Consider the following 27,926-nt stretch of genomic DNA (forward strand, 5'->3'; position numbering starts at 1 on the left):
TGGCTTTGAACTTGTGGCACTCCTCCTGCCTCAGCCTCCTAAGTGCCAGGCTTACAGGTGTGTGTCATCACGCCCTATGAGAGCAGCTATGATCCCAATTTTAAGTGCCATATGATCTGACAGTCAATGATCTCCATACTGAAGATATGGAGTTGATATTAGAATCCTAACCATTACTGAAGCCCATAGTCTCTTACTTGCTTGAATCTGCGCTAAACTTTTTTTTCTTTTTTGAGACAGGGTTTTACCGTGCAGTTCAGGCTGGTCTTGAACTCACTTTGTAGCCCAAACTGGCCTCAAACTCACAACAATCCTCCTGCCTCAGCCTCCCGAGTGCTGGGAGTACAGGTGTGCACCACACACCTGGCCACCAGCTGAACTTCTTGCCTCCTTCTCATAACTACACATTAACAGGGTGCTGTGAGGATGGATCCAAGGCTCATTCTTGGTGAGCAACAGGATTTATTACCCTGCCTGCAGTGAGGTTCACTTGTCACAGAGCTCAAACAGGGCTAAACAGAGTAGTACATACAAGTTTTCTCTTTCTGTTGCAATTGCTAGGACAGTGCACAGCCATGTTTCCTGCCCTGAGGGAATACTATATAAAGAGAGCAGAGCTGATTGGAGCTGAGACCTGGAAGGAGAGGAAGCAAGTCCTAGTGACACTGGATATCCAGCCCCTGCCCCTGGCGGCTGTGACCCTTCTCAGGGTTCTTGTCTCCATTCTATGCCCACTTGGGATCACTTCATTTTTCTTTGTCTTCTGTTATGCTGGAGATTGGACTTCAGGCCTCACACTTGCAAATCTAGTTTTCTGCTGCTAAGCTATACCCCCAAACTCCAGGTCTCTTTTTGGCTGAGCTTGGTTGCACTAGGTTTCCATTCCTGGTAATCAAAAGCATTCTGCCCTATGTTTTGGGGCTAAAGCCCATTGCATAGTCTAGAATATTAGACTGCTCTCTATTCTGGGGAAGGCCACTGCTCCAGGACCCTTCCTGTTCTGGCCTGAGAGATCTTCGGTCTGCTATAAAATCCCTCCAAGAGGAGCTGAATCCCTACCCCATTTTCCCCTGGGCCTTCTTCATCTCATCCTGATGAAGTATTTATGAGGCACTGTACTAGATATGTTTCATGCGTCTCAGACATCCATACCATCACCTGGGAAATGTATCCCTGCACGCACAGGCAAGTGGTTCTGAAGCCACTCGTGCCCTGGGTTAGTTAGTCCACCTACTCCTTCTGTTCACTGAGGCCTCCTTTTCCTCCGCTTGCCTTAAGGTCCAAGTGATGCTTCAGCAGAGCCAGGAGGCAGGCAGTAAAGACTTGACCAATTTGTCTCTCTACATCAAACCTCCCTGCTGTCCCAGCAGCTTCCCCCATTCAGCCCAGCAAGAGAAACAGCTGGTGATCTGACCTCGACCAGACAGCTGCTCTCCATTATAAGGTGAAGACATCACCATGGAAGGAGGAGAAGTTGTTAATTCTAGCACAGTGCCCAGCACGCGGCACACTCTCGACAAATATTTGCTGAAAGAGAGGCTGAAAGAGTGGAACAAAACTCTGAAAGGCACAAGCAGAGGCAAAGACAAGCAGAGTGTCTTAAGTTGGGGGACTTAAGGAGCAAAAGTCATAAGCAGGAATTCCGGGCCTAGCGACCCTCTGGCTTGGTTCCTGGAGAGCTGGGCTCTACACGGACCTGATATGCTACTTGAGGGCACGGCAGGGCGATCTCCAGCCCCTAAGCTTCTACCTCATCGTCCCTCTCCCCTGCTAGGAAGGGGCAGAGGGCAGGGGTCATCCCAGGGAGAGCCAGAGACTGCCTGCCAGCCACCAGCCAAAAGGAACAGCTGTTTTCAATGAGTCGTTTGGCCCTGAGGCCAAGCCTGGAAATGTCCCTGAGTCAGCAGAAGCTGCCAGCCCCGCCCTGCTAAGGGGCCAACCCTGCGGACCCGGCACCCCACCCTGCACCGCCCCCACAGAAGCCCGTCTCCGCAGGAGTAGCGCACAGCGCCAGGGTTGGGGGTGGGGACATTCCTGCAGTCAGGGTCCAGCTGTGCCCATCCTCACCGAGACTCCCAGCTTAGGTGGGCTGCCCCCATCCTCCGTGCTCCAACCTCGCCTTTCCCAAGCCCCTCCTTCCTCCTCTACCACCCTTCGTCCCAGCCTCGACAAACTGCTAGCCGCCCACGGACTCGAGGCCGCACACCTCAAAGCTGCCCCAGCTTCGTGGCCCGGCCTGCGCGCCCGGAGTCTCCTGCGCAGCCAGGCGGGTCTCCTCCACCACCGTCTCCAAATGCTCTTCTCTCCGCTCAGATATTGGTCAGGCAACGTGGCAGGGAATGAGTGGGGGTGAGATTGTCGCCTCCACCTACGAAACCAAATCGAGGGCAGCAGGGGAAGGGCCCCGGGGAACAGGCGACTCCTCTCCCGCACATCCGTGAGCGCCCGGGCAGGGGTGCGCGAGCCCCGCGGTTCTCTGGGAACGCGCGTCCCGGTCGCCCGGGCCCCTCCCCGCGACCTCATCCCCTGCTGGCTTTGTCTTCCCAGATGAAGCATCACAGTATTTTTCAGCCTTTTTGCAGGGTGAAGCGGGAAGCCACGCAGCGCTGGCCCGCGCCCCTTCAGCACAGCGCCGCACGCCCGGCTCTTCGCAGCCCCCGCGCCAACGTAGCCCCATCGCCACTTCCTTCCCCGTGGGGGGAACCGCACAAGGACGGCCGGCTGCGGAGGCGGCAGGAAGTGGCTTTCCGAGTTGGCACAATCCGACCCGGCGCCCGGCCCGAAGGGCGGAATTGTCCGGTTGAGAGAGCGCGCGCGAGCGGGACGCAACCCAGTGGAGGACCGAGGTCCCTGCGCACTCGTAAGGATCACGTCGCCCACGCACGACGGCCACCCCTCCTTAAAGCCTTCCACTCGGCCACACAAGTTTCAGATCTGTGCACGGGAGTTGTGAGCGTCTTCATCACACACAGAGAGGAGAGCTAGGCGGGGGCCTCCAGCAGGCAGAGGATGGGTGCCTTTGTTAGGAGACGCCCACACGTGGTCAGGGAGAGAGGTTTTTTAAAAAACTTAAGTTTTGACCGTGTGGTTGCAGAAGAGTGGAGGACTGGTGAGTGACTAAGGCAAAAATACGGTAAGGGGTCAGCAGAAATGCAGATTTCCTTTAAGTTTTTCTGTAATTTTCAATTTTCCATAATGAAAATTTCTATTAGTTTTCTAAATAAGAAAATTAACCATGCATGGTGGCACAGACCTATAATCCCAGAATTCTGGAAGGCTGAGGTAGGAAAATCTCAAATTTGAGCTCAGCCTGGGCAATTTAGACCCTGTCTCAATTCAAAAAAATAAAAATAGGCTGGGGGGTTAGCTCAGCGGTATAAGCACCTGCCTTGCAAACGCGTGGTCCTGAGTTCGATCCCCGGTACCGATAAACAAATAAAAAATAAAAATAAAAGGGTCAGGGATTATGGTAGCTCAGTGCAAAAGCCCTGGGTTCAATCCTCAGTACAATCAATCAGTACGATACGTACACAAAAGAAACGTACACCATAATGATTTATGAGAAATTAGAGTTTAAAATTCTAACATTCCACTCAATTCAATACTGAGCAAGTGTTTCAAGTGCTTCTTGAACTCAAGGGTAAGGTTTCTCACCAACTCTGCACCTCACTGACCCATCACCTTGCAGGTCTCGGTGTGGTCCCTGGCTCAAGATACATGTTGAATGACAGAATAAATGTAAACAGGGATTTTTTAGCATGTGGTAACTGAAACACGGAGAGGTCAAGTGACTTGCCCAAGGACACTCAAACAACTGAAATCTGTCTTTCCTAAATTAAGTATAAAAGATCTAAACAGCACAGTGCCAGTGTTTGATCATATAATTCACTGTGCAACACTGAGAGTGAAATGGAGTTGGAAACAATTATACCAGTAGAATAAGCATAAGTCAGGACTGTCCCAGATCAACAAGGACAAATGATCAACCTCTATTTAAGGAATGAGACACAAATAATACTACAAGTAAATATTTACAATGCACTTGCTAGGTTTCAGGCATGGAGTTCCAAGGCTTTTTTGCTAATCCACATAGCAACCTTCAGAAGTAGCTGAAATTATTTCTATTTGACAGATGAGGAAATGGAGATATTAAATAGCTGAGAGATTAAACTTTTTTAATCTTTTTTTTTCCTGGGTACTGGGGATCAAACTTACCACCACGCGCTTGCAAGGCAGGCGCTTATGCCGCTGAGCTAAATCCCCAGCCCCCAAGATTAAACATCTTGACAACAGAATTTTTAAGGGGAAGATCTAGGAAGGAGACCAAGACTGGTTCCAGAGCTGAGCTCCAAACCACTTACAGGTATTTTAAACTGATACAGCCTACAGGCAAATTAGATTTGGCCTTCACTGTGTGTAAAGAAAAGTGAGCCCACATTTAAAATTTGAGAGCTTTCACGTGACAATGTGGATTTCCAGCGTCTTTGGGAAATGTCATAGAGCCTCCCTTGCATCACTAAGCTGGTGTGCGGTGGCAGGAGCTGAGGAAGCCTCTGCACCCTTCCCTTTGGCACCCACTCTCTCACATATACGCTGAGAGGAAACAGAGTGGCCTTGTATTACTATGCTTACTGTGTTTTTCTCCAATCAGTGAAACATTCTTTACTCTCCTGGCCTCTATTAAGAGTGACCAGAGCTGGGCATGGTATTACATGCCTGTAATTCCAGCACTCAGGAGGCTGAGGTAGCAGGATCCCCGCAAGTTCAAGGACACCCTGAGTTACATAATGAGTTCAAGGCCAGCCTCAAACCCTGCCTCAATCCCCCCCCAAAAAAGTGAAGAGAGACAGAGAGAGAGAGAGAGAGAGAAAGTGGGGGCTGAGAATATAGCTTTTGCATAACATGAGGGAGGCCCTGAAATTTAAAACAAAAGGGTGGAATAAAGTAGGGTGGAGGGGTTCACTGCCCTGCACCCACGATGTCCCTGTGACACACTGCATTCCTTTCATGGATAAGTCTCAAACCCAGCGCAATATGACTAAGAAAACATGATACATCCCATAACAAGCTTTTGCTATATTCCCAGACTTGACTGCAAGGATGTTTTGTTTGATTCTAAAGGACAGCAGGGCAGCGTGTTACAGTCAAGTGAATTTTAGAATTTTTCCTTGAGACCTTTAAAGATCTTCCTTAAACTATCACCAAAGGTTCAACACTTCTGCAAGGACAGAATAATGGGCCCCCACCTACCTTCTCTGGAAGGTCCCTGCCAAGGCTTGAATCCCTGCTTTTGGACCCTTGGGCACTGAGGCTGGCTTCCTCACTTCTATAAACCCCAACTCCAGGAAAACACAAATCCAACTTGCCCGGTGCATTCTGGGAGGATGAGGTGAGAAAATCTCGGTAGTGCCCTCTACCTGGTGAGCACTCAGCAAGCACAGATTGCTACTGCTTCTTGAGGTTTAAGCAAGAGACTCTGTTTCAGACACTAGTTCGGATAAGAGGAAATAAGATCAAGGACTCAAGTATTTAAACTGCTTCTCAGAAACATTAAAAGTAAAATAAACCAGCCATCCAAATACATAATCCTTCCCCTCCATTCCCATGGGTGTCTCAACCCTCGAAACCATCATTTGTTTTTTTTGAACTTCTGGATCTTTGGTCAAGTCTTCCTGGAAGGGAGCTGAAAGGTGAAGAGGAAAGGAGATGATTTCCAGAAGGGTCAGGGCCCACTGGTGTGCTTCCCTCCCTGCCACATGACCGTTGGAAGAAACTCCAAGGGTAGCCGGAAAGGGAAAATGAGGTCACAAAAGCCACAGCTGGAAGGAGACGTGGAAAGAGGTGGGGCACCCCTTGGCCAGGCAGACGCTGCAACAGAAGGAATCTTCCTGGGCCCTTGCTGGGTGGGACTCAGGCAGTCATGAGGCAGAACTGGGCTGAGAGTCCAGTTCCGGTTCTACCGTTTAAATCTAAACAGTATCAGGGCTCTCCCTCTGTTCTCCTGTGAACTGAATTATGAAGTGCGCGCCCTGCCTCTTCCAGGTGGCTGGAGAGATCTGCGGGACACTGACAGGTTCTTTTAGGGACCTGTCTTCCCGGTGAACAACTCCAGAGCTGTGTCCTACTTGCCTCTTGGATGCTGGGCATAAATTAGGTGCTCAATACATCTACGATGCACTGTGTTCGACTAGGAAAGGTAAAAAGATAGGGTACCTGTCCCATGTCCTATGTGTAAGGATTCAACAACTGCTAGATTACAAACTACTTTAAAAATAGATCTACACATGGACAATGAGCAAAAAGGAATAAAGGAAACATGAAATTATCTGTTCTTCCAGGCTGAGATTATGAGTAACTTTCTCTTATATTGTTTCTTGAATAAATAAAACTGAAGCAGGGAAACGCAGCAGGGCTCCTAAGAGCTTCAAAGGAAGCAAATTTCACTGCACTTCCCACAGAACCCAAGTCAGTGCTCAATAAGTGGTCAGTGAGTTTAACTTGCTTTTCCTTGGTTGGTCACAAAGGGTCACGCACAGGACATGCCACACCGCCACCACCACTTTACAACAGCAGGCCCTAAAGAATGTCTTTGAGGGCCTCCTCCAGACTACTTTCTTTCCAAGTCTTCCAGTCCCTCTTCCTGTTTTCCACACATTTTTAAGGACACACTGCTCTCACCACCATTCCTGTCCCTTCCTAATACTAATTAAAAATTAATGGGATGGCAAAGAGAGCTCAGTCTTTGGACTCAAAGTTGGTTTTCAATTCCTGCTCTTGGAACCGAGTTACTTGACCCCCTCCATCCCTCAGTATCCTGGTCACAGGAGAAAATGTTCCTCCAGTTAACCACATAGCATGGTTACTGCGTAATCTGCTAGTGCCAGGAGCTACACTCAGACGCTACCCACTGGGAACCTGGCAGGGCTAGTGAGGGTCATAGGCGGGAAGGCTGCACCTCCCTGTCCCCCACAGTGAGCTCATGGCAGAGGCAGATCCACGGGGAGCTCTTTTGGTAGAACTTAGCAGCATCTACTAAAAGCCTTCAAAGCATAAACCCTTTGGCCCATCATTTACTCCTTGGGAATTTAACCCAAGGAAATAATTAAGGAATTTACACCAAGATTTAGCCACATGGTATTGTTTGTAAAAGCAATGATGGTGGGAAGAGAACTACTGTTCAACAACAGTGCTGACTGAGTAAACAGAAATGCATACACACAATAGACTATTATGCAGGCAATAGAATTAACCTCTAAAGGAGTAGTTGGATATGGACAGGCATTCACGTTCTGTTGTTGATTTTTAAAAAGTACAGCTCAGTAGTACGGCATTTGCCTAGCACATATGAAGGCACAGGGTCAATCCCCAGCACCACTAGATAAATAAATAAATCCAACAATTGAACACATGGCACAATCTCATTCTCTCTCTCTCTGTCTGTCTTTTAAGGTTGATTACTATGCAGGTGCTCAGGTCCTACTGCAGAGCTACTGAACATGAATCTCAGGAAGCGAGGATGTCTGCAATTGTGTAAGAGTCCCAGGTGACAGAGCACACCAGAGTTCCAGACCACTGTGAGCCCCTAAACCTCAACAGGGTTTCTCACTGACTTGCGGGATGGCCACTGGTTTTTATTTTCTACGCTTTATATTTCTGTATGTAGCATCTTTGATAACTAAAAAGAGACACAGAACATGCGTGTAGGTCTAATTTTTGTTTCAAACTTAACCTATGTGACCTCAATGTGCAAAGCTCTACCCTGTAGTGGAAAGGGGGTGAAGGAGTAAACCAGATGTTTCTGGGAGAGGCCACATGCTCCTAGGAGAGGCTAACGGACATGAGATCAATCACCCAATCCTGGGGCCGAGCAGCAGAGATGTGCTCAGATGAAAATCTGTGTGAGGAGCTGGTGGCATAGTTCAGTGGCAGAGGGCATACTTAATACCCTACAAAGCTGTTTGAGTTTAGAGATATTAAGCTGACTCAAGTCAAGCAGTCTTCCTGCAATTAGGAAAGTCTTTAGGTCTGAGCAAGGCAATCCAGCATGCCAAGAAACACAGCATGCTTACAGCGATGACCTACACAGCCAACAAGGGTAAGCTCTGGCACATCCAAGCAACAGAATCCAAGCAACAGAATCCGAGCCAGCCAAGAGGTGTGAAAATATATGGATGACATCATCAAATGGAAGAATGTTACAAAATAGCTTAGAAAATAGCAATGTCAATGTTTTTTCCAATGTGAAGTTTTGTACAGGGAAAATGAGAAAAGGAGGGAGAGGAAAGACAATCTGTAAGGATGTTTCTCCAAAGTGCTAACAGAGGTTGTGTCTTAGTGATAGAACTTCGGGTATAGAGACAGCATCCCTATCCAAAATGCCTGGAACTAGAAGTGTTTCAGATTTGGGATTTCCCAGGATTGGGAAATATTTGCATATATTACATAATGAGATACCTTGGGCAGGGGACCCAAATCTAAAATCTAAGGTTCATGTACACCTTATACACAGAACCTGAAGGTAGTCATACATGTTTTTAGTGTGCTGATGTTTTGACTCCAATGACTCACATTACATCAGTTGAAAAGACATCACATTATGTCATTTGCCACCATGTCAGTATTCAAAGTCTTGGAATTTGAAGCGTTTTAGATTTCCAAATCATCAAATCCATCAGAGTTCCAATCATCAGATCAGAAATGTAATCTAGGGGGTGATACATTTTTTTCTATTTGAATTGTATATCATGAATAAGTGGTTTTTTTAAAAATTTCTATTATATTCCATCATGTTTCATAGAGAGTACACATGTAGACCTTGTTTTTATCCTTCATTTTAAATAAGCTTTTGTCTTTTTTGGCCTTTTTGAGAAAGGGTCTTACTATGCAGTTTGAGCTCACTTTGAGCTTACTTTGTAGCCCAGGCTGGTCTTGAACTCGCAATGATCCTCCTGCCTCAGCCTCCCAAGTGCTGGGATTATGGGACCGGCAAGTATTTTACGACTATAAAAATGTATTCTTGTAGGGCATGGTGGTGCACACTTGTAATCCCAATACTTGGAGAGGCCAAAGCAGGCAAAAAATAAGCCTGAGCAATTTGGTGAGTTAGTGAGACCCTACCTTAAAATAAAAAAAAAAATTAAAAAAAAAAAAGGACTGATAATATAGCTCAGTTCAAAGGGTCTGGGCTTAATCCTCAATACTTCAAAGGCAAAAAAGATTCCTTTTTGATATAAACATATTTGTAGCTATTTAAATTCTTTATTATCTTTTTGCAGTTTCATTCAAGTTGGCTAAATGCAACTCTGCAGATGTTAAACTGTGCTGTGAAAGCCCAGAGAAGAAAACAAGCCAAGCAAAAAAGGAGGGGCTGGCTAAGGGGAGACAGGAACTCAGGCTGACCAACGAAAGGACAAATCTAGCCTAAACCCAAAGTGCAGCCTTATCAAAAGGCCACGGGTGTGCAGAAAGAGGGGGGCAAAAACAAACAAACAAAAAACCTTTTCAAATAAAATGTTTAAATGAATTAAAAAAGGAAAGATTTTAAAACAAATAATGTGAGAAACTTATACAAGCCAATAAGAAAAGAGATCATGATAATTTTAAGGTGCAAACACCCTAATAGATGATAAAGGTTATAAGCAGATGTTATAAAGAAATAATGGAGCACAGTAAACCTGTGAAAAATGTTCACACACTTAATATATTGGCAATACTCTTCCTTTCTGGATCTCAATGTTGGCTACATGGGTGTGTAAATTTGTGAAAATTCATCAAGCTAAATATTTATGCGGTTCCATTTTCTCTGTGTATTATTCCAAATATTAAAGTATCTCTAAGGATTAAAATTTGAAGAACAAGGAGGGATAAACACAAAATTAAGCATAGGGAAGGGGTGAAAACCAACTGGAAAACACAGAGGTAGGTATACACACCGTGATGTCCTCTGTCTTCGATTAGGCGGTGCGTTCACAAATGCTTACTAATATTAATAACTATCTTACCTGGAACATCTAATTTTAAGTGGTATTTGTAGAGGATCGTGTGGGGGAACTGAATTGCTCTAGACTGCATTTCGTGCTCTGTCACTCACTCTGTGAGCCTGGCTCTTGGCCTCGCTGGCTCACTATCCTGATCTGTAAAAGGAGGAATGTGACATTTAAAATATGGGGTGCGTGGATGTACCTCATACTGACCCAGCAGTCTTTAGGTGCTCAGTAAGTTAGTGTGGTCTCCACTTTTCGTCCACTGCACAAACAACATCACACAGAAACAATACCAAGTTTTTCAAAGGCCCGTCCCCTGACTTACTGGCACCTTTCTGATTTGCATTCCAGTGTGGCACATATATACCAACCATTACTTTGTATTCGCTGTATTTTGTAACCTGCTATTCTTCAAAAGCAAACATGCATTACAGTGTCTGAACAACCTCCCCCTGGCGTAAACCCTTGGACACTAACTGCCAGATAGCGCAGGAAGCTCAAGTTTGGGGGACTGTTAACGGAGAGAGCAGGAGTGTCCAGAATGAGGGTTCAGCAAAACCTTTTTGAGACTGATCCTCCATCGCAAATGCAAAAAATGCTGCTTATTAAAAAAAAAAATGATGAAGGAGAAAAAGAGAAGAAGGGAGGGGGACAGGAAAGAAAGGAGAAGTAAAAATTTTAAAAAATGATTAAAGATGAAAAGAAATTGATGAGCAGGGATTGGCTCTGCGGAGTCCCATGCTGCAGGCTGGGCCCAGGTGCATAACGGTACTGGCAGGACAGATGTGGTGTTGGGGATCACAGGACTGGAGAGGGAGCAAGACAGCACCTGTACGCTACCTCATGGGCTAAAGTACAGACATGTAAAATCAGGTGTGGGGGCACCTGTTTATAATCTCAGCGCTCAAGAGGCCGAGGGAGGAGGATCATGAATTCAAGGCCAGCCTGGGCTACAAATCAAGTTCAAGGGCAGCCTGACTGCATAGTAAGACACTGTCTCAAAACAAGTAAAAAAGAGAAAATATTCTGAGTTTAATCGGTACCATTGCCCTCCACCAAAGGTTTGTCAGGTGTGGTGGCTGTATAATCCTCGCTACTCGGGAAGCTGAGGCAAGGAGCTGGAAGTTGGGGGCTGGCCTGGGCCACACAGCTAGACTGTCTCAGTGTAAAATATAAAGGGATGTAGCTCAGAGGTAGAGACCCTGGCACAATCCCCAGTACAGCCTCCTAGCTAAAACTTCATCATTAATCACCCCATTAAATAATGCATAACACAATACAGTATATAGCATAGTATACGAGAACCACTGTTAGATTCTGGTGTGATTTTCAATGAAATTTATGTTAAATAAAATATACCCCAAATATAATTTATATCACATATGTTACAATACATAGAGACAACATATACATGCATGCAAACACGTGTTTTTAAATGTTGTTTCTATACTTAGTATTTCAGTAAAATGTTTTGTGTTCTTAAAACACATTATGATATGACACACTATATTTTATACAATCACTCCCTATTTGCTTTAACTTATAAAGTTTCTTAATTCTAAATATTAAATTGGTCTCTCCAAATTTAGGATTTTTCAACCTTATAATCATGCAAGAAAAAAATACATATTGAGTAGAAACTGTACTGGGAATTTTGAGTTTTGACCTTTTCATGGGCTGGCAATGTGTAGGATGATACTCTCACGCTGGTCATGAGGGAAACAACGGACATTTTGACTTGTAGTGTACTGGTATTTGAGACAAGTATCTGGAGATTACGGATAATTTACCTGTATTTAGTTGATACATACATGGGGGGGGTTAAGTACTTACATGTAAAATGTCATGGCTTCTAGTAACTTTTACCAGGATCCCCCTCCCCAACACACACACAAACACACAGTAAGATTTAAGGAAATGTGGCAAAATGTTAACAGTTGTGCTTCTGGGAGGAGAATTGATACACTTGCTCATGGTATTACTTTTTCTGTGTTTTAAGAGTACCATGTTGCCAGGCCTGGTGGTGCACTCCTGTAACCCCAGCACTTGAGAGGCTGAGGTAGGAGGATGCTTGCAAGTTCGAGACCAAGCTGGGCTACAAAGCGAGCCCAAGGCCAGCCTGAACTGCACAGCGGGACCCTGTCGCAAAAAGACCAAAAAAAAAAAGGAGTACCATGTTGGATGTAACCCCCTGGTATTGTTTTCTCCATTTGACATTATGTTTCTAACATTATCATTGTTGTTGAACATAGCTGAAGTTGGTTCCTTCACTATTGCATATTTCATTGTGTATTTGCACTTCAGAATTTATTTGTTGCCTGAGACTTAGCTCAGTGGCATAAGTGCCTGCTTGGCAAGCGTGAGGTCATGAGTTCAATCCCCATACAAAAGAAATAATAATGCTTTATTTGTATTTCTTTCATTGTGCATATTTTTTTGGTTGTTTTGCCATTATAAATAGTGCTTCTTTACCATGCATGCACCTATAATCCCAGAATTTTTGGAGGCTGAGCCAGGACAGCAAGTGTGAGCAACTTAGCCAGTTCCTATCTCAAAATAATAAATAAAAAGGGGGGGGATATTGATTAGTGTGAAAGTCCTGAGCTCACTGGATTTAAACCCCACTACCATAAAACAGAAAAAACACCCATTGCTTTTTTAAAAATACCCCGTTGCTTCTAGACTCTGTCCAAAACACCACTGCTTTTCAGATCTTTCAGAAATGAGCTTACACACCTCCAAGGTTATACTACAAACTCCGTCCTCAGATACCAAGACCAACCCTATTTCCTGCCGAGTCCTTTCTACTCAGGCTGCTCTGATAGAACTGTTCCCTTCTCTGCTGAGGGGATTCCCGTTCCTAGATCTGAGATTTTAGAGAGGTCTACCTGTGGCTTCTTTCTTTGAATGAATTTAAAAATCACATCTAAAAATGAAATAAGTAACATGATTCTTTTTACATTGTTCCGCATTTTGAAGGCACTTTTCTCAAAATATAAGTTCCAGGAAGGCAGGACCCATGCCTGGATCGTTCACCGAGGGTGTCCGCAGCATTAGTGTGCACATACGTTTTGTAGAAATGCTTTGTGTTCATTTGACTTATTCCCATCAACTGACAGTTACATAAACGATCCACAATGTAGTTCCCAATTTGTTTTGCTACTACAAACTGAACTTTTATGAACTCTTTTTCCCTGTCTTTGGGATTAATACTTTATAAGTTTCCAAAAGCAGAATTATGACATTTAAAGGATATGAAGTCTTATATATCTAGTTTATTACATACTGTTAAATAGGTTAAATCTTTTTTTTTTTGCGGTGCGGGGGATTGAACTCACGACCTCATGCTTGCCAGGCAAGCGCTTATGCTGCTGAGCTAAATCCCTGGCCCTAAATAGGTTAACTCTTGAAAAACTGAATGAATTTACTGTGCCCTAATCATATCTGCTGATTTCCTAAAAGCTCTGCCAAGATTAGTTTTCTTGTTAGTATTTTATCTTTTCAGTTAGGTGGGTTTTTTGTTGTTGTTGTTTGTTTTTGTTTTTTTCAGACAGTCTCCCTATGTAGTTCAGGCTGGCCTCAAACTCACTATTGTAACCCAGGCTAGCCTTGAACTTGCTGTGATCCTCCTGCTTCTGCCTCTGGAGTGCTCAGATTACAGGTGTGTGTCACCACACCTGGCTTCAGTAATTTGAACATTTAAAGAAAACTAATTTGTTTAATTCCTACAGATCTTTGCATTTTCCTTGTGGCAGCTTGCCACTCCATAAGTATATGCTACAAACTGAAATCAGATTTTACTTTTTCTAGCCAGGTGTGGTAATGCACTTGTAATACATCAGTTTGGAGGCTGAGGCAGGCGGACACTCAGCAACTTATCAAGACTGAGTCTTGAAATGAATTTTAGGGGCTGAGGATATAGCTCAGTGATGTAAGTGCCTGCCTGGCAAGCGCAAGGTCATGAGTTCAATCCCTGGTACCAAAAAAAAAAAGAAAGAAAGAAAGAAATTTTAAAAGGTGGTATGTAGCTCAATGCAAAAGTCTTATGTTCAATAACCCATACCAAAAAACAAATAACAATATTAATGATCATAATGGTTAAAAAAAAAAAAAAGCTTTTTAAAATAAGTTTTTTTAACTTTTTACATTCTTTTGGCACTGGAGGTTGAGCCCAAGACCTCATACATACTAAGCATGTGCTCTACCACTGAGGTACATCCTTTTAAACTGTGTACTTTTAATCCAGTTGCAACAATAACATTTAAAAGTAAAGATTTCTTTCTCTATTATTGTTTCTGATGTGTCTCACATTAAGTTGTTGTAACAGTTTAAATGTTCTTGTGGAATTTATTCTAGTCCACTGAACTTTTTACTTCTTATTTTAATTTGATGCCACATGTTTTTCATGATTATGACATCATCTAAAACTTGAAAGGATAATTCCTCATTGCTTTCCCATTTTTTAAAAAAAAAAAAGCTCTTTGGAACACTTTTTTTTTTTTTTTTTGGTTTTGTTTTGTTTTTAATCGGTACCAGGGATCAAACTCATGACTGTCTGCTTGCAAGGCAGGTGCTTATGCCACTGAGCTAAATCCCCAGACCCGTAACACTTGTTTTTTTGGTTGGGTTTTTCTTTTTTGTTTTTGTTTTTTTTTTTTGTCTCCATAAATGTTTGCAAACTGCCACTGGGTGTAAAGCACTGAATTTGTGTAGGAATTAAAGAGTCACTGCCCAAGTACTGGGAATGTAGCTCAGTGGTAGATCACGCGGCTAAGCACACATGAAGTCCAGAGCTTGATCCTCAGCACTCTGCCCTTGGCAAATAAAGCGCCTGCCCGGTGGCGCTTTCAGTCCAGGAAGGGAGGCAGTCTCCTTCCTACCAGGCAAGTGAAAAGCAGGCTTAGGGCCTTCACCGGGCAGTGCAACAGGGACCTTGGATACTGGCAAGTAGCTCAGTTTGACTAATGCAAGGGGCTCAAAGAAGGAGCAGCACCTGAGTGTCAAAGGCCTCCAGTTCTAAATTCAGAAAGTTTAGAACTTAATAAATCTGTCCTTTGGGATGACAAACTGGGCAGCCCTGGAAGCTCTGAAATAAGACTGGAGGCAAATCTGAAGTAAACTGCATGTCCCAAGAGCCAGTGGATGCGTGTGTTCTCAGGAAAGCATCATCAGTCAGGAAGCAGGTGTACATCCCGACAACGGAGCTCACAGCACTGCTAATAAGAATGCGGCCTCTCTATAACCTGCCATGAAAATCTTTTAAAACTTACAAAATAAAAGCCATTACAGAACAGTATAAAAGATGGGGCCATTTGAGTGGGAGAAGTATTTGTGTGTGCCTGTACACAGTGAAGTATTGATTATGGCTGGTGCTAGGGTCCAGGGTAGGGAGCAACTTTGAGTTGTCTACCATTACTTGGTTTGGGGATCACATACTAGGCAAGGATTCTACATTGAGCTATCCTAGCAGCCCACGTTTCTTGCATTTTACTTCTGTATGTTCTGAATATTTTCTACTGAGCACACACTTTTACCACTGAGGCTATCAATAGCAGCCCCGCTGCAAGCTGAGGCCTGCTCAAAGTGCGGTGTTTAGGAGCCGACTGTCCCGACCCTTGGGAAGTGGCCCCCCAGGCAGCAGGCTACAGGCACTTGGGCTCCTGAAGAGCATCGAATGAAGCCAAGTCTGGTGCGCTTGTTTTAGCAATGTCAAGTGCAGAGTCCCAGGAAGCTGCTGGGGTGCACCCTAAGTAAAGGTTCAATAGGAATTTAATGATGAAGACAGGGTCAGAGGGGTGACGATGAATTGAAGAATTTGGACAATTATGAATGGGATTTTTTTTTGTATAGGATGAAAATTTATATTCAGGAAAAAAAATACAATTACTTTTAGACACGTGCAGTAGTCAGCATAGGATGACCAAGAAGTAATACATTTAAAACTGCTTCCATTAAAAAGAAGAAGTGGACGTAGTTAGGACTTTGGGTATTGAGAACTGTTTTCTCCCATTTGAGTCTTTTGATATCTGGGTTTCCTCTTCTTAATGATAATGAATATAGCAATTATTCCATATTATGTGCTGAGAAACAATTCTGTACCCAGCAGTGACACATCAGTTATCTCACTGTGTGTAATCCTCACCAAATCCCTCAGAGGGGGGCATCACTGTTCCCTCTGACAACTGAAGATACTTGAGTTTCCGCCTCACACACAGTTGTTAAGTGACATTAACCCTGCCCCTGCCCCTATTTACACTTCCTGAGAACTGACAGGAGGGAACATACCAACCACATGGATATGCCTGCCTCAGGGCACAGGACAGCAGGGAGCACCACCTCCAGCCATTCTTCCAAATCTCTGAAGAGGTCAGGGACACCCGGGAACTGTGGTTATGGTTTCTCCTCACAGAAGCTTCCAGCTTACCTCAGATAAATCTTACTGTCTCTTCAAGGTGACTCCTGAGGAGAGAAGAAGCCCTCCTCCATTCTGAAGCTTATACCGTGGGCAGTGTTTAAGTGTTCATCTTCCTTAAACCCAGGGAAGCTCAAGAGGCAGTACAGGACCCCTGAGTGTCCTAAGGATCCTTGAGTCTTAAACACAGTGTCAGTGGTAGCCAGGAAAGGGACAGCCTGCCAGGCAGAGGGCACGTGTGGGTGAAGGCCTTAGGGGTGGGTACGGCTCTGGCAGGATGGGGCAGAGCAGGCTGAGGAGAAGGACAGCAAAAGCCTTGGGACTGGTCTCTAGGAACCAGTGAGCTTCACAGCCATCTTTCAACAGTGAAGCCAGAGCTAGAGGGCAGACCACACTGCCCTCAGAGGCTCATGTGGATAAAACATGTAGGCCCAGCCAACCATGTTAGTTCTACTCTGAGGGAGCAGAAGGGGATGGGGCCTAGGAGAAGGGAGAGAGAGGTCACCAGGAGAAGAGAAGGAAGGGCAGGGAAGGAACCAACAACCAGAATACCACTTGCTGTGGCACAGTGCAGTTTGCAGGGGTTCCACTCCATCCGTTTCTTGAGGGGCCAAAACTGGCTGACCCTGGCACGCTCCCTCCTGAGCCATAGATGCCACCACAAGGCCTTCCTCTGTTTCTGTTTACTGAAACAGCCCTTAGCTGAGGAGAAACTAGGATCTGCAGTGCCCAGAATGAATTCCAAGAGCTGCGTCACTTCAGTGGGCACCCCACCCAAATTTATAGCACCCAGTCATGGGAAAGTGGCCCTCCCCATCTTGTAAAGGCCGGAACAGGAAGCCAACCAGTCAGCAGTGTCCAGAGCCCCCAGGCCCAGGGGCTTCCACTAGAGGTGCAGGAGGGAGTAGGCTTTAAGGCAGAACAGGCCTCAGTCACCCCTGCTCTCAGCACTGTGCAGCCTCAGGAAGCACTACCGAACCAGTGAGTGGATGAAGGGGTGAATTCCTGTCCTCAGGGAAGCAGGGTGCAGGTTGGGGAACCTTAGTCACCCGGCACTCATTCATGGATACATGCTCAGTGGGGAACCTCAAAGACCCTAAGGACACTGTGGGAGGCTCAGGCGCTGCCTCCTGGGCCCAGGAGGGCTGAGGTTCAGACAACAGCCATGTAACAGAGGTGCACACTGCACCTCTTCCCCAGGATCGCTCTAAGAAAGACGCGTATGGTGGCATCTTCAAGTCATTTATATTTTTTTAAGAGTAGGAATAGTTTATTGAGGGGAAGAAAGCTTCTATCTAAAAGGGACAGAGAGAGGCCTGGAAAATGGGTTACCTTCATCCTCAAATCCCGGAGCTGGGGGTTCTAAGGCCTCACCTAAGCTCAAATCTCATTTTTACCTCTTCCGAGTGGAATAGTTTTGAGCAAATCACTCAACTGCTCTATCTTCTGGCTTCCAAAGTGTCAAAGAATACTCATGTCCTAGAGAGATTGTGAGAAGTAAGGAGCTACTGCCTGCAAAGCACCAACTCCTTTGCTGTTACCATTTTGTTTTTTGTTTTAGGGCCAGGGATGGAACTCACAACTTCACGCTAGCCACGCAGGCGCTCATGCCACTGAGCTTAAATCCCCACGCCTGCTGTTACCATTTTATCCTTTCTTTTCACTGCTTGAATTAATGGTAGATTCAAAGGAAGATTCTCCTGAAGCTCACAACCCTTCCATCTCACCTGGCCAAGTCCTAGTACTATGTGAACAGCAGAACACCAAAGCCCTCATCCCTATCTGCACCCTCTCCTGGCCTACGTGACCCTTTGCGATAGTGGGGATCCCATCAGCAGGCCCAGCAGGGCTGGGTACCCTTGGGCCTGCCAGTTTCCAGAAGGCCAGTGGTTGGAGCACTAAGCCTTGGAGATACACAGGAAGAAAGCTCTAAGCCCTGACTCACTGAGGCCTGGCTGGATGTGGCAGGGAGTTTGATTGACTCTCCAGGCAAATGCCTGATACTTTCAGAAGGAACACCACCCTCCTTTAGACTCAAATCCATCCCCGGCAGGAGGAAGTCCCAAGGTCTCTCACTCTACAACCTGGATAGCAGATCTTTTCCAGCCTGTGCCGCATTACTCAGAATCCTCCAATGCTTTTCCAGGGTTCCCACAACCAGCCTGCAAATTGTTTCCCCATTTTGGCCTCCCAGGCTCTTGGCCAGCTTTCTCCTTCATTCAGTCTCCTCCCCAGGAGCTCAGCAAGCTTCCACATAATCCAGGAGCGCACAGCCCATCTTCCAGGTCTTACTTTTCTGCTTCCCTCTTTGCTCTGCAAAGCCTGGCCACCCAGCCTCACTCCAGAGCTTGACTTCCTTAAACCTCATAGACTTCCCTGCCTCCAGCTATTATTAAGTATCCCCTGCCTCAGCTTTTCATTTTCTGAACACCTGACCCAAAACAAATCACCAGACTCCTCTTAACCTTAACTTCCTGCTCCTCAAAATGGATCCAATACCCATCCGAAACATTCTACACAAAGCATTCAGCACAGCCCTGTGTAATGAGCAGGAGCCATCAGTGGATCCGGCCTCCCCATTGTGGTACATGCCCCATTGTGGTAATCTCATTCTCCCTTTAGATTTTATTTTCTCTAAAGATGCATCTTACACTCTTCTCTGCCTTCCCTCTTCCCCAAGCATTTGAGCCAGTGCCAAACAGTGAATGATCCCAAAATGCAGTAATACAACAATTAACAAAGGGACACCTTCCAGTGACAAGTTTTGAGGGTCACTAGAGGAGGTGGGCCCCGAAGGGACACTGCATTGCCCTCATGATCTGAGTTCAGAGCTCTCAGCTGGTGGTCAGGAAGCCGCCCACGAAGTCCCTCCTCAGGGCACATTTCACCCCTAGCACTGGCTTGCCAAGCACAACCTCCCTCCTACAAGCATTTCCTGGGGCCAGTAGGTTCCTCAGTTCTGGTAAATCTCTTCCAGTGCCTTGTACCTAATTCAACAGATGCAAGGGGATAAGAGCTCTCCAAGCAAGGATTTAGCCTGGAAGCTCTGCACACGATTCTCAGAAATGGGGACAAATGAAAGTTAGGAGGTTTGGGGCAGGAGTACCACACTTGTGTGCAGGAAAGGCAATAAGAAAGCTACCCAACAACTTCATCCTCCTTCACCTGGTTGGATGGAAATCCTCTTAACTTCCTGCATTCAGACCTTTGCTTTCCCAGGGGGGTGATCCATGCATACTGACCTCTAAGGTCCCTATGCATCCAGGAACACATTCCTAGGGAGGACAGGGAGCATGAGGAGCACAGACTAGGAGACAAGCTTCAGGCTTGCATGTCCTTCCTCACCAACACCTCCAGCTTCCTCTGTCAAAAGTTCCCTGGGGGAAAGACAGCTGGCACTCTGGTACACTCCCCACTAGGGCCTGGCTTTAAAACATGGCCTCTCAAGAATGGCTATCCTCTCTTCCTGCCTCCCTCTCTGTCTGCCCCGTTCTTTCACAGAAAAAAGAGACTCAGGCGTTGGTGAGGGAGGCTGGGGACAGCCCATGTGTAGCCCTGTTTATCCAGCCTTTGATACCAGGTGAACCCGGAACCCAGGAGGGGCTCACCCTGGTTGTGAATGTGGGTTACCCTGGCCCCACACTCTCCCCGTGTGGAGGCCTCACAGGGGGCTGTCTGGTTCTTGCACAAAACTGCAGGCACTGTCCTGACAGTCCCTCTCACTCACCCCAGCACCAAGCAGCTTGTTCTCCTAACAACCACAGACAGGCAGATTCCACTCCCTCCCCTCTCAGATTCTTAGTGAGGGATCCGTCTGTCTCCACACTTCACTGTCACCCCTTGAAAAGCAGCAGGAAGAGAAGGGCACAGTTTTGGGGTTTGATTTTTTGTGGGCAGTTTGTACATCTTAAGCAGCTCTTGCTGCTCAAGATTTGTCCACTTTGAAGGGGCACCAAGTTTGGCCAGAGTTGCCCATACAGGAACACACACACACACACACACACACACACACACACACACACCCCACAGGGCGTGCTCAGTCTGTGGTTGCATACTGATGATACAAAAGTGCCCCACAGAGCTCCATTCCAGCCGTGCAGATGCTGCTTGCCACAAGCCCTCCTTGAAAACCAAGCGTGGAAAAGAAAATATAAACACCCTCGAGATGCAGGAAAGGCAAAGACTCCTTCCTATGGACTCTGCGAAACAGTAATAATGTCCCAATCCTGGAACAAAACAAGCAGAACTGCCCCTGGCCCTAAGCCCCTGCTCTCCTGGGGCGCTCCCGGTGGTCCCCGGGTGGCCAAGGTAGGGTTGGCGCCGGGTGGTCCGAGAGGCCGGGACGGGGTCCTCCCGAGCTGCCGCTTCCTCCGAGGCTGCTAGAGCCCCCGGCTCCCCTCCCCCTCCTCCCGCCACATCTGGTTCCACTCAGGTCCTCCCCCATCTGCAGGCGCGCTCCTTCCCCCTTCTCCTCCCCCGCTCTCAGAAAAGCAGAGACGACTTTTAAAAACCCAGTCACACACGCACACGCACACACGCTTCTGGGGCAGGGGGTACCTAGAGAGGAGTCGAGAGAGGCCTGCTCCCCCTGCCCGGCGCCCGAAGTTGGCCAAGTTGGCAGCGCCTTACCAGGGAGGGCGGCGACGGCCCCGAGGCCCCCGAGGAGCAGGGCGCAGCGCAGCAGGTGACGAGGCCCGGGCGCGGGGCGCGGCCGGGGGCTCCCCATCCCGCAGCTCGGCGCTCGGCGGACGCGGGCACCAAAGCGCACGGCAGCGGCGCGCGGGGGCAGCACTGGCGCTGGGGTGCGAGGACCGCCCGCCCGCGAGGGGCTCGCGTCCTGCTCGGGTCGGGACGAAGTGATGCCTCCCAGCGAGGAGGAGGGAGGAAGGCAGGCCGGGCGGGGGAGGGGGAGGGCGGAGGGAGGAGCGCCGAACCCGGAGGAGGGTTTGAGGGGCAGAGGGGAAGGGAAGCGGGCCGCGCGGGAGGGGAAGGGGAAGGGGAAGGGGAAGGGGCTGGGGCCCGGGCGGGCGCGGGCGGGTCGGCAGCGAGAGGTGGGGATGGCGGGCGGGACGACCCCAGCCAGGCTGCGCTCTTTCCCAACACCTCCGTTCGCCAGTGTCTCCCCGCCTCGCCTTCCCTCTCTGTGTGTCCCGGCCTGGAGCCCCAGACGCTGCGTCACAACTCCCCGGCTGGTGAGGGAGAAACTGCAAAACTTTCCGCAAACTTCACGGCGCGGCGGGACCTGGGCTGCGAAGCCAGACGAGGGCGGGCGGGGGCGCGCGACTGACCCAGGTGGCCAGACCCAAGCCGCCAGCGCGCCCTCCATCCCGCCTCTTTCTGCCAAGGTTCCAGCAGCCAAGCATCCGCTCGGTCCACGCCTAGGAGGACTCCTCCGCCGGCTGGTGGGGGAGGGGCGGAGCCTCGCGTTCAGAAGCGGGGGTGAAGACTGGGGAGGGGGAGACAGGGCTTCTGTTCTACTTGCAGAATGCAAACAATTCTTGCACGTGTAGTTTGAGCATTTATGTGACCCCTGTGTCAGTGTCTGTGGCGCAGGAGTGTAGCACTTTTGCAGGTTGGGGCTGCATCCAGAAACCTGGGGAAAAAAATCTGTTCACTAAATATCCCAGAAGACAGCCATCACTCCCACCACTGGCCTGCTGGCCGGTAGCAAGAGGACCAAATGGAAATTTCATGAAAGGAAAGACAGTCCAGCTATTCGGTATTATGCAACAGGTCACTACAAGAACAGAGCCCTGGAATGGATGTGAAGTCCAGCCCTGGTTCTACCTCTGATTTCTGAGCAACTGGAAAAGTTGCTTGGGTTCTGTGAGCTAAAAGCAAACGCATCCAGAGACCTTAAGTACAAAGAAGATGCACTTACCCCAAGTAATCATGTAACAGTATAGGAAAACTAATATAGATTTTATTGTTTCTTGAGTTGTCTACCCTAGTACTTTCTTGGAAACACACTTTTGGCTTATGACTCCTGCCTTTCCTCACCTCTGCAATGGCTCTGCAATGAGCCCTGGGTCACAGAGGCTTAGTCAGCTCTTCTGGTCTCTAACCCTTGAGTCCCCAGAAAGGTTCCAGTAGCCACATTCTGCCCCTGAAACAAACCTCTAGTTACTCCACAGCTCACTTGAGCAAGTTTGAGGGCAGGTCTGCTGTTTTGCTGCCCCTTGGGACACATTCTGGTGTTGTAGGCCCTGAGACCCAGGCTTCTAACAACTGACCCTGCTGGCTTTGCCTCCAAGACTCTCCCCTTGGCTTCCCTCATACAGTCTTCTCATCTGCAAGAGATCTGAAGATTTGCCAGCTTCTGCTAAGCTGCTCCCTCTCCCCGTCTGAAGAGCCAAAACAAGACTTCTGGAATGGGCTCCCCACCAGCTGGAGCAGACTTTGGCACTTCCCAAGGGCAGGGCAGAAGCCAACTCCTTGACATCACCAGAGTATGATGAGACTTGAGAGATCCACCACTTCCCAGTGCAGGGCCCACCATGTACCCAGGACACAGAAGGTGCAGTCGGTTTACTACCCGATCATGCAACATGCATCTACCACTACCCTGGGTCAGCTGTCTGGGAACTGAATGAATTCCACTTAGAGAAACAGTTTCTTTTCAGTATTTCAAGGCCGAAAAGAGTCTGCTGCAAGGCTGAGGAGCACAGAAGTAGGTGTTGTGTAGAGCAGAGATGCAGGTCTAATTCAGCCAGTGAGGCCCTGTTCTTGTCCCAGCTGAATGTGCATCCCAGTGCCTCAGGGTTACTCAGTGTATTTTATAGATGGTCTCTCTGGATCCATGTCCACAGCCACCATCTATCTGCCTTACATCTTGAGCTCTCGGGAGAAGAGAGTCACATTTGGGCAATTCTGAATTCTCCATGTTCCAGTTTGACAGTGGAACAGTTTGCAGGGGGACTGGGAATTGTGAGGGCAGGGGATATTAAAGAATCAAGCACCTGGACCCTCATTTGCTTTCAAAGAAGGGCCAGCATTATCTGTGGCCACACCCTCCCACAGCTCCATGAAAGCTCAGTTCACTTGCTATTTATCCACGGCCTATTATGTTGTGGGTATATGGTTAGATGCATGAGAACTTAGTGGAGTGGGGATCTGGCCAATTGCTGTAATGGAACCAATACTGAGGAATGGCTTTCCTTCAGACACTGACACAGACACTGTCTCTCAGAGGCTGGCTGACTCTCAATCTGTAGCAGGTGCTGGGGAGCTGTGATTTTTATTGTCAGTTCAGAGGAAGAAGCACAGACTTTTAGAGAGACCTGAGTAAGGATCTTGGCTCCCTTAGCTTTGTGATCTTCAGCAAGTTGCTTCAGCTGTCTTTGAGTCACAATTCTGCTATCCATGTGTTACACTGGGCCATCTCTGCTTAGCTTCTGAGACTGGGTATGTTTAGGGCGGTATGACATAGGCCTGAACTCACAATTCATTTTTTTTTAATACTGGGAACTGAACTCAAGACCTTGCACTTGCCAGGTAGGTGCTTGTGCCACTGAGTTATATCCCCAGCCCCACAACTCTTATTTCTAAATGGGTCAGCAGTTTCTCCCAGTCTTGAGAACTGAACATTAGGTGTAAAGGTCAGGATCAAGAGAGCTGTTTGTGGACTGGAGTCCTGTCCCTGGTCCACACTCTTTTTTTTTTTTTTTTTTTTTTTTTTTTTGTCTTTTTCCTTTTTATCGGTACCAGGGATCGAACTCATGACTGCCTGCTTGCAAGGCAGGCGCTTATGCCGCTGAGCTAAATCCCCAGCCCTCACACTCTTTCTTTACTCTGTAGACATCAGAGGGTCTCCCTTACCTCTCACCCTTCACCCAGTCTTCCTCGATGCACTCTTTCCCTACTGCCTGTTCGATTGCACAGGTCATGTTTCTTAGGATTGGGCGTTTGGGTGTCACAAGAGACCAGCAGGACCTTCCCTCATTTGCTGGACATCTCCATGTTTAACTGTATAAAAATGGAATCCTCAAGTACAGATGAATTTAGATGGAGGTATCTCAGTACTCACTATGGCCCCTAATAAATACATTTTGGGACAGTGGGTAGGTCCAGTCCTGGGCGTTGAAGGTGAGGTGAGTTCTGGCTCTGCCATTCACTTAGCCACCTGTTCTTGAGTCTTAGCAGCCAGACGGTACCCAGCAGACCAGGGAAGCCCCAGCAGGCCTGGCCTTCAACATCAGCTTAGGAAATAAGAACATGAGACAAGGAGAAAGAATGCAATCTATTTTTTTTTATCGGTACCGGGGATCGAACTCACAACTGCCTGCTTGCAAGGCAGGTGCTTATGCTGCTGAGCTAAATCCCCAGCCTCTAAAAATGCAATCTAACTGGGTATGGTGGCACATGCTTATAATACCATGCATATAATCCCTTGGGAGGCTGAGGCAGGAGGATCGTGATGAGTTCAAGGCCAGCCTAAATTACATAGCAAGACTTTTTCTCAACTCCACCACCTCAGAAAATAAACCAAGAAGGCCATGAAGGGCAGGAGGCTGTAGACAAAGTCTTGGCCAGCTCTTGTCTTGGCAACTTGGTGGGGAAGTGAGGTGTGACCCCAAAGGGGCACAGCAGGACTGCCCAATCCTGTATCCTTTCCACACAGCAGGCCTGGTGGATTCTGCCCTTTCTACCCCATTACTGGCTCCCAGCAGCTCAAACCACAGGGCTCCATGCAGCAATTCACCTCCTCCACAGCACCCAAGATCCCAGCAGGGACTGGGCTAAAAAGAGCAAAAGAAGATTTGGGCTTAGGATTCAGACAACCACACATCAAAATTTGACTCTATCTACTCCAGGCTGTTCAGCCTTGGAAAAGTTCGTTAACTTAAAAGAAGGAATTGTTTTTGTTACATCCACACCACTGCAGGGTTTGTGGCTAGTGTGGCTTTTCTTGCCTAGACTATCTGATTATGGCCACAAGTAAAAGACTGTCCACTTTTCATGTGTTCCATTTTTCCTTTGTATGGAGAATATCTAGAAGGGCTCCCTCATCTCAGGAAGGCCTCTGAGCCTGGGTCCACTCATAGCTTTATTTTATTTTACTTTATTTTTTTATCGGTACCAGGGATCGAACTCACGGCTGCCTGCTTGCAAGGCAGGCACTTATGCCGCTGAGCTAAATCCCCAGCCCCTACTCATAGCTTTATAACAACTCCCAATCCTGGCCTTTTCCTGTCTGGGGAATAAGAAACAAGTTACCTTACAGCTTATTGCTGGCAAACCTATGGTAGGCATACCACAGCTGACGACTTGCTATTGAAAGCTCTAAAAGGTTTGCCATCACTGTCACAGCCCATTCCAGGAAGCAGGAGGTGCAGACTTCTTCCCTGAATAGAGGAGTCTGGATTCCAGCTCCCAGGAGTTTGGAGATGCAAACTCTCACTTAAATGTTGTCAACTAACAGCATGACCCTCAGAGAAGCTCACAGGCAAACTCAGGGTGAAATGCCCAAGCTGCAGCAGATGTCACAATGTGGATGCCTTTCAGATCTTGTCTCTTGGGAGCTAGAATAGATCAGAAGTAAGCGGACTAGTGGAGTTCAGAGAGGGGCAGAGATTGGCCTACAGTACAACAGCAGGGAAAGGAGGGGTCTGTGGCACTGAGCTGAAAAACCAGCTGAGACTGGCTGGGAGAGGTGGTCCCCTGACCTCCTGCTGCCCTACCCAGCTGATGAGTGGTGGGGGGGAACATCACATCATTCTGTCTGCTCTACCACAGGGCTTTCTGGCCTGCAGCTGCAGGTGGACAGGGCCTCCTCTGACCAAGTTCTGGCTGGGCTGGCAGCTTCTGCATATCTTTCCCTCTTCAAGATGTCATTGGGGCTGCTTCTTGCTCCCTGCTTCCATTTCTCTGACTCAAAGGACAGACTTCTCTAGTATTAGTACTTGAGCCAATGGTGGCCCAGAAGGATGATAAGCAGAGGGTGGCTTTGCAGAGCCAGGACCTCTTATCAGCCCCAGGCCTCTGGTAGACTCAAAGAGAAGCCAGATGACTTTAGCCAGCTGGCTTATCATCCCCACTGCAGCCCCAAGGGGCTAGCCAGGGCTTCCCAGCCTCTAATGGAGCAACACGAAAGTAGACTGGGAGTCTGGGTACCAATCTATTGAGTGCTGGCCAGTCTTGTGGGGGGAGGAAGGACTGGGGACTGAACCCAGGGCCTTTGCACTGAGCTACATCCTTTACCCATCCCCCTTTGTTAGCTGAATCAGCAGGGTTAACTGAATTACTAAGTGCCCTACCCTGGGCTTGAACTTGTGACCCTCCTGCCTCAGCCTCCTAGAGTGCTATTACAGGTGTGTACCACTACATCCAGTTGTATTTTAAAATATCAAGTAAATGTCAGTGAACTGCAGGTGAGTGGAATTCTATTTTATGAAATATGTACTGGTTTGGGATGTTAAGTATATCTTGCTGTAGGCTGCCATCAACACATCTCAAAAATACTGCTGTTGAAGGTTTGCATCAGCCACCCTGGCTTCCCCAGGGATCAGCAGACTTTGGCCAAAGCACTGCATCTGGCACATTGCCTGAAACTCATCCTCATCTCACCTCTGAGGTTCCTTCACCCCCTGTGGAGCCTACTCGCCTTTCACAGGCATCCATCGGCAAACTACCTGGAGCTCCTTCAGCGAGGTCCTGAGTGCTCTGCAGTGGCAGCACATACATCGTGGGGGAAGTCAGGACAAGTGAGCCAAGACACCGTGACAGCCCAGGGGTGGGCAGGTTGTAGGTGTCATGGAACCAAGTTTCTAAAGATGCTCAGGTGGCCAACATGACTGAACAGCTTTTACCCATCCTAGAAGTGTGAGAGGCCTGGAGATATCTTGGAAGGAAAAACTTTCTGAGAAAAATAGCAGTTTTCTCTGCTATCAGCACCCTCCCCTTCTCATTCCTGTTCATCATTTTCGAGACGTTTCACTGTATAGTTCAGGCTGGCCTTGACCTTGTAGAGATCCTCTTGCCTCAGCCTTCCTAGAACTGAGATTACGTCTTATTCCTATTTAACTCTGCCCATCTTCTGAAGTCCAGCAGGGATCTCTCAAGTGCCTAGTGGTCTTATCTCACACTAGGAAACAGCTCCCAGCTTCTAGTCAAAAGCAGAGTCACTGTGCCTTTGATCTCCCAGGGGCCTACTCCAGCACGTCATGAACAGAGGTTCTCTGTGGCTATGTCCCACATGCATGTGAGATGTTTATACATGTGGCAATTGTGGCTCAGAGTGTGAGCCCAATGACATACTGCAAGTTGCAGTGATCTGAACCTACCAGTCCTCACATGTGGCTCCACTGTCACCCTCTTTCAGCATTCTAAACCTTGGCATAGGTTTGTCTAATGTGGGCAGGGCAACACCTGTGGAACACAGTTTGTTAGGACTGTGAGAGATTCTGTAAGAGTCTACAGATGTAGCTGGGGACTTAGTTCAGTGGCACTGGCACCTGCATGGCATGCACAAGGTCGTGAATTTGAAAAAAAAAAAAAAGATGCAAAGGAATCATGGTTCCTGAAATTAACTT

The 27,926-nt window shown here is 47.6% G+C and overlaps 1 protein-coding gene across 2 annotated transcripts in view; it reads right to left on the bottom strand.

Annotated features, from left to right (window-relative positions):
* Mrc2 (mannose receptor C type 2) overlaps nt 1-21,736 on the bottom strand; it is a 52,383-nt gene extending 30,647 nt beyond the window's left edge. For both annotated transcript variants that reach the window (XM_013148362.2, XM_005001968.3), the window contains exon 1: nt 21,025-21,736. In XM_013148362.2, coding sequence (XP_013003816.1) covers nt 21,025-21,721 — 697 coding nt within the window. In that variant the 5' untranslated portion in view covers nt 21,722-21,736. The remainder of the gene's footprint in view (nt 1-21,024) is intronic.
* Nucleotides 21,737-27,926: the final 6,190 nt, after the last annotated feature.

The sequence above is a fragment of the Cavia porcellus genome, unplaced genomic scaffold (genome assembly GCF_034190915.1).
Source record: "Cavia porcellus strain 051 isolate PalLab524CR breed Dunkin Hartley unplaced genomic scaffold, mCavPor4.1 scaffold_32, whole genome shotgun sequence".
In the NCBI taxonomy this organism is placed as follows: Eukaryota; Metazoa; Chordata; class Mammalia; order Rodentia; family Caviidae; genus Cavia; species Cavia porcellus.